At 41.1% G+C, this 7,393-nt stretch overlaps 1 protein-coding gene across 1 annotated transcript in view; it reads left to right on the top strand.

Moving 5' to 3' along the window:
- Oprk1 (opioid receptor kappa 1) overlaps nucleotides 1-7,393 on the top strand; it is a 28,550-nt gene continuing 21,157 nt past the window's right edge. Inside the window, exon 1 of the mRNA XM_015485785.2 lies at nucleotides 1-433. Coding sequence (XP_015341271.1) covers nucleotides 180-433 — 254 coding nt within the window. The 5' untranslated portion in view covers nucleotides 1-179. The remainder of the gene's footprint in view (nucleotides 434-7,393) is intronic.

Below are 7,393 nucleotides of genomic sequence, written 5' to 3'. Positions count from 1 at the left end.
CCCCCGGGGAATGTGCGTCGGGTTGAGCATCCAGGGGCTGCTGGTCTCCAGCGCTGCCAGCCTCTGAGCGCTGGCCCCCGCGCGGGCAAAGTTTGCCCGTCCGGGTCCAACGTGTCCTCTCGCTTCCACAGCCGCGCAGGTGCCACCTTTCCTCGACCTCCAGCTGCAGCCGCCCCGCGATGGAGTCACCGGTCCAGATCTTCCGTGGGGAGCCAGGCCCCACCTGCGCCCCCAGCGCCTGCCTGCTCCCCAACAGCAGCGCTTGGTTCCCCGGCTGGGCCGAGTCAGGCAACGGCAGCGCCGGCTCCGAGGAAGCTCAGCTGGAGCCCGCGCACATCTCCCCCGCCATCCCTGTCATCATCACCGCGGTCTACTCGGTGGTGTTCGTCGTGGGCTTGGTGGGCAACTCGCTGGTAATGTTCGTGATCATCCGGTGAGCACCTGGGTCAGGGCGTGGCGGAGACAGGACGAGGCAGGGAGGGAAGCAGCGGGATCCTGGAGCAGCCAGCCTGGTGGTGGGGGACTCCTCTGTGCAGGGTTCAGGAGATTCTGAGAGGGTTGTTTCTTAAAACAGGCGAAGGATTTCCTAGGAAAGCTTTTAGTGGGGGACTGCAGGCCTGAAGCGCCTCCAGGATTTAAGAGAGACCTACCCCACTCCCCATCCCAGGGCACCAAAACCCTCTGAAAACAGTGTGTGTGAAGGTACCAAGGTTCAGACTGTATGGTCAATGTCTCTTGATCAAGAAGCCAGACCATTTTCGTGGCATTTTACCTGGTTGCCTGCTCCAGTTTGCAGCACTTTGTTTGCCCTTTAAATATTTCTTAAGATGAATTTCAGGCCCCTCAAGTGCACTGAAGGCAATTCAGAATTTTCTGTGACTCATCAGACTGATGTTATGGTTTATGAAACAAACAAACAAAGCCTGATATTCTATTTAAGGTTATAATACTCCATATAGGAGCCTTTTTAGTACTAAAATGCTTCATATCTTTACACTATCAGTGACTTTTGTAAATTAGCCAACTAATATTCATCCTCTAAACTGTGGACTGTGCAGATACTTTTAAAATTGCTTTGCTGTTTCTTCCCCACTATGAGATATTGAAGGTTTTATTTTATTGCTCTTTTGTGGAATTTTGTTGATGTCAACTTCCAATAAAGTTCCAAATATCCACATATGTGCTAAATTTCTGGTAAGTAAACTGATTCTTAATTTTAAATAGACAGAAAAGGGAAAAGATGTACTTTGTTATGTATGCCTTTTGAGATATATGTGCTTCACTTTCTCAAGACAAAATGCTGAGGAAATACACCTTGGAGAGTGTATAAGGAAGCTTACATTCCTTCCTGTTGTCCCTAAAAATGGAGGAGGCAAGTTGCCCTGATTAAGGACATCGAAAGGATGAAGAACTAATTATTTCTTCTTCCTCCTCCTCTTCTTCTTCTCTTCTTCTTATTCCCATTCCCCTTCTCCTTCTTCTTTTCTTCATCTTCATGTTGACTTTAGTTTTGAGGCAGAGCCTTTAATTGTGAACTTTAAAAACAATATCTACAGTAGCATGAATCTTTCTCCTGGAAAGTCACCATAATTAAATTTCCTCTTTATCTTTTTGGTGGGGAGGGAGCTTTGAAATGTCAGGTCTTTTATCTCCAACTATACTCAGGAGTTAAAAATCATTAGTTAAGCCTTTAAATACATATTATAAAGCTCACTTTACAGTTAGAATCTGTAGCATGCTACCCTTAGTTTCCACATTGCTTATCGCATTTCACAGCAATTTCTATGTGATGAGTAAAGAATATGAGAAAATATGTTAAAGACAAATCATTGGTCCAAGTCATTAGTAATTTCAGGACTGGTTTCCATTCAAAAAGAAAATTACACAAAAGAACAGACAACTGTATTCTACACTGTAATTAAAAATTTTAGGAGATCTTGGTATAGAGGTCCATTTTTTTTTTTTTTTGGTAATGAAACATTGTTATACAAAAAGAGGACTCTGACAAACACATCTCCTCTGTTTCTACTCATGTCATATTAAGTGCTTAAGTGAAACAGATATATCTTATTGTTACTCCAATGAGTACCTGAAATTTTGAGTTTGAAAAGAGCTTCCTAGCTGCTCTTCAATGTTTTAAATGGCTGTAGACTAGAATGAAAAAGAATGGAGAATCCTAAAGCAGCACTTAGATGCTCTGTGCAAAGATAGACATGTTGGGAGGAAGAAAGGAATTCTTGCAGATTACATAGGACTTTATTGGATAGACTTCCCAAAGATAGCCAGTATTAAAATTTGTTAGATGGAGATAAATTCAGCTAAAAATATTTTAAAAAGTAGTTCACAGAACAATGTCATCCAGTCTCCTACCACATTCTCATTATTTAGAGGTTAAGTATGACAATAAATGAAAATGAAGTGTTACACTGCTACCCTGGAAATCCATGTATGACAGTTCACTTAAATTCATAGCCAAAAGGGTAAAAATAAGTTTTTAGAATTTGTTCATGCTGAGAGATGATTCAAGAATTGAAAAATAAAACCTTTGAAGAAAAGGTGATGGGCTTGGATTTACTTAGCTCAGGAGAAGAATAGGATGATGATTCAAGAGAGGGCAACAAGAAGGAGGTTTGATATGCTTTTCAGGACTGAGCCAAGTCAAGTGTGGAATCCACATGCCATTCTTCTAATGGAAATTGGGGGCTTGACCACTTTGCTTGAAAAGATGGAGGATCGCTTTTGAGAAAGACACTGCTTTAAGATATTATACATGGAAAAAGTTCCTAGTGTAACTTAGTCTTAAAGAAAATCCTTTTAGAGGTGACAATTAGATGCTTAAATGAAGGGCAGTTTATAGGTCTAGGATGGACAGCTCCAACTTGGGGAGAAAATCAGAACTGTGGAACTACAGCTTTGGAAAACTAGAGCTTGATGACTATTTTTAGACCTACCTTACAGATAGTTTTTCCCACCTTGGGCACCTGGGAATGCTGCCCAGTATCTTCTGAAGATATTTAAAGTTTCAAGGGTTCTCATCATTTACTGTGCACCAACAATCATGACCCACTAATGTTAGGGCACATCAACATTTCACTGTGAAAACCCTAAAATCTATGTACTCCAGCCTCTTCCCCTTGCCAGACTTTGGGAGCTGTGATCCTTGGATGTGCCCTTGGGTATGCTTCGCAGGTTCCTAGTGCCATGTTAAACTTTAGTAAACACTCTTGTCCAGCACACCTGTACTCTGGACCTTGGCAGGCAGCCCTACATCTGACATCTTAAACATCCAATCTCCTACCTTTACCACAACTTTCCATGCTTAACAAATGTCTCCTGCATTAACAAGGATGATTAAAATTTAATAAATGCTTAATATGTGTCATATAGGAAAATCTATCTACTTCATGGGAATTATTTTATTTAATCTTAATAGCAATAGATATATTATTACAATGCCCATTTAACAAATTAGAAGACCAAAGCAAGGGCAGATTAAACAAACTAAGGTCACTCTTGTTTTTCTATGTCCCTATCCTATTTTCTAACATGAGCCAATTTCTTCTCCCATTTCCTATAAAAATGGAAGCCAGAATTAAATATGCACTGGCTCCCAAACTTTTCATCTGACTATATTTTCTTTTAACAGTTAATGAATGACCTTAACCAGTAGGTCACTGAGGGAGGAGAATTCAGTTTCTGTGGTCTCTTCTCCTGTGCATATTGATATCTACTCTCTCTACATTCTGTTCCGTCTCAGGGGAAGAACTTCTTTATTTCTATACCAGTTCCTGTGTTTTGACCCTCATATCCTCTGGAGGCTTTGCTATACAGTTATCTCCTTTTACTCTCCCTGTCCACTGTCTCTTGTCCATTCAGCACATTAACATGCTCAATATCCACCAACCCTCCATTTTTCTGAGTTCCTCTAGCTAATGTCCTTTATCAACCTGTGTGTTGCAATAGCTGACTTCTTGGAGGAATAATCTATCTTTTTGGTTTCATTTTCTTCCCCATTCCTCTTTTTCCTGGTTCCACTTAGTTGCTTTGCTTGAGACTCCTGTACCAAAGTTATGGCTTTATGTTTCAGAGGCTTGTTGGAGTTTGGTTGGTGCCTGACATCTGTGGAGGTCTGGCATGCTTTGCCCAACCTTGGGTTTCTCTGAAAACCCTCATTCCTCAGTTTCCCCCTCATCTTCTGGGCTTCTCTTCACATATTCCTCTTCTTCTGATGTTTTTCCTAGGGTCTTCTCAGCTGTCTTACGTCCCACTTGACATATTCTTTGTATTAGTCAAGGCTCAACCAGATAAGCAGAACCAGTAGTGGACATACATGCTAAGAGATGTCTTGCAAGGAATTGTGTTACATGGTTGTGGAGCTAGCTGGCTGGGCACATCCAAAATCCATAAAGGACAGGCTGCAGAAAGCTGGAAAGGACAGGCTAATATCCCCAAGTAGAATTTCTTCCCCAGCAAACCCCAATTCTGCTCATAAGGTTTATACATCAAGCCCACTTAGATGATCTAAGATGATCTCCCTATGGTCTAGAATGATCTCAGCTAATTATGTCCTTTAATCACTTCTAGAAAACACCTTAACAGCAACACTCAAATAGGTGTTTGAAGACCTAGTCACGGACTGGCTGAGAGGATACAGCAGACTGTCCATTACACCCCCTTTCAATGGCTTGGTCCATTCTTGTGACTTTAACTGTCAGGTACATTCTGAAAAATCCTAAATCCAATCTCTGCCTCCCAGTTATCCATCCCTTCTGCAGACTCAACTAACTTCCTTTCTGGATGACTCTGTGTGATGATCTCACTAGCATCTTGGGTTTCTAGAACATCTGCCTACCCTGGTCTGCAAGGACTGAACTTACCAAGTGCCACAGACTGGGTGGCTTAAATAGCAGAAAGTCATTGTCTCAGTTTTGGATGCCAAAGTCTAAGGTCAAGGTATGCACTGGGGTGGCCTTCTCTGAGTTCTGCTTTTTGCTTATAGATGTCTATCTTCTCCCTGTGTCCTAATATGGTCTCTCTGTACACAGTTGTATCCAAATCTCCACTTTTTATAAAGGCAACAATAATATCAGATTAGGACATACCAAGATGTCCTCATTTGACCTTATTTACTTCTTTGGAGGCCCTGTCTCTGAGGTATTAGTGACTAGGACATTAACATAGTAATTTGGGGAGGACACAGATCAACCCAAACACAACCCCTTCTCCCTCTATTCTCCTTAAGAGAACACTCTTCTCAAGCTTCAAATTCCATAATGTTATGTTTATTTTTGTTTAATTTAGAGGAAAGCTATACTTCTGTAAAGGTGTATGAATAAACAAGGAAATTTTTACTAAAAAAAACAGGATCATAAAATTCTTTGATTATTGGTCATAAGTTTTGCCTTTCCCATTTCTCATTAGTTTCCACTAATTAGTTGCTAGAGTTCAGTCCTCTCCTGACCTTGCCCTGGGAGTAGAAGTCTTATGCCTCCTTCTCCTTCAGCCTTAGCACATTGAAATTTCTCTACGGGGGTGACTTTATAAGGGATTCAGAGGAAAAACAAACCAAAAAAGAATATGGAAATTGTTACACTTGCTAAACTCAAATTTCTTCTCCAAAGGCAACAAACAACCCAAGTTTTCTGGGTGTGGAGCTTGATCTTCATGAAGGCACCTATTTTCTTGCTCATAATTGGAGGAAAGAGCATTTTTCCCTCCGCTGTTGAGCAGAAGTTCCATGCTTCTCTCTCCTAGGTTCTGTGGCATGTTCTACTCACTCAGGGCACTGCTGGGCCAGTCTGGTCCCTTGGTAACTGTATAAAGAGCTGGAGTTGTATGTAAAGGAATAGGGTAGCCCAGAGTGTCTGTCACAGTGCCTGCCTCTTTTCGTCCCCCTCCTTGAAATACTTATTGTCATCACTGCAGTGGTGTGTATATACGTCTCTCACAGACTCACAAGTGTCACCATAGCCCACCTTAGATAATATTCCCCCAAACCACATGTAGAGAGGTATTAACAAAAACACCAAGGTGCAATGCTGTGCCTGCATAATTCACCATCTGCTGCCCCCTGTTGTACACTGGCCTTGTCTGAGGCTTTGAATAGTGCATTCTCATTTTTCCTAAATCCTGTTTTGGAATCAGCGTTACACATTTCCTTTGATGCAAACGTCACAGAAATAACTTCAGGAATTAAAAGCCTATCTTTCACTTTTCAAAGAAATTTGTACCTTTTGGACAGCCTCTCAAAAAAGAGAATCAGTTTCATTGCAATTGCTTGTATGGATTAGCTAAAATTATTTTCCTACCCTTGGGATGTGTGATTGCAGAAGAAGTCCAAAACCTGGTGCAACCATTTCAAGGGTCAGAGATCAAACAAGTGTGAAGAGGGAAGGAGGGAAGGAGGGGGATGAGGGGGAGGGATGGAGGAAGTAAATTCATTTGGAGACCTGGTATAAGGCTCTTAAAACTTTAACAAACTCAAAAAAAAATTGTAGCTTCCAAAATTACTTCTCAATTCTATTGGCCTTACAGTTTTTCCTGGTGTCTGCCTCACTCTTCATTTTGAGAGGGATTCATTTTTCTCTGGAAGAGAAGAGTTCCTCCTTTCATTCCAGATTAACTTTTGGATGAACTCAATTATTGCCCCAGGAGGCTCTGAGCCCTGCATGGCTGCAAGACAGATGCCTTTCTAAAGTTTGGCTCATGTGATTTTAGTGGTACAAGTAATATAGACTTAGAACTGGGTTAATAAGAGAAAGTTTCAGAATAACATTTTTTATTCCTCAGTGGAAAAATCAAACAGTAGTTCCCTCCTCTTCTTTTAGAGGGAATTCCAGTTTCTGTCTTAGATAAGAAGAACTTATGTAAGAAGAATAGATTTTAGGAATGGGATAATATTTTAGAAGGCTTGTGGGTTATTATTTGTTTGATGCTTGCTGTACTGATTAAGCAAATTGAAATTTAAATGAAAGATAAGGAAAACATGATGAAATGAGAGATTCCAAAGAAACTGGTCAGAAGCTGGAGGGGGAGACCTTAAGTTTAGGCATGACTGGAGTTAGGAGCATGTAGAGATCAGGTACCACAATAGGCATGATTTTCTTAGCTCCTATTGAACATTAGCTCATTTAAATTAACAACAAACCTATGAAATAAGGATTGTTAGAGTTTTCTTTTTTTCCAGATGGGACATAAAACTGCAGTTTCAAGTATCTTTCTGAGGGCCCATGATTGCTCAATGACCAATCTAATATCTGAGCCCAGGGTCTGTCTAACTCTAAATCTCTCTCTTCTTTCTGCCTTACTGTGTTGCTTCCTACCCAGGGAAGGAGCAACTTCATCTGACAGAGGGCATAGCAGAAAGGGTAATCACAGGGCCTCTCTACTAGTC

Source organism: Marmota marmota, unplaced genomic scaffold (assembly GCF_001458135.2).
Source record: "Marmota marmota marmota unplaced genomic scaffold, marMar, whole genome shotgun sequence".
Taxonomy (NCBI): Eukaryota; Metazoa; Chordata; class Mammalia; order Rodentia; family Sciuridae; genus Marmota; species Marmota marmota.
Note: the sequence above shows the minus strand (reverse complement) of the source record. Positions and strands in the feature narration are given on the sequence as shown.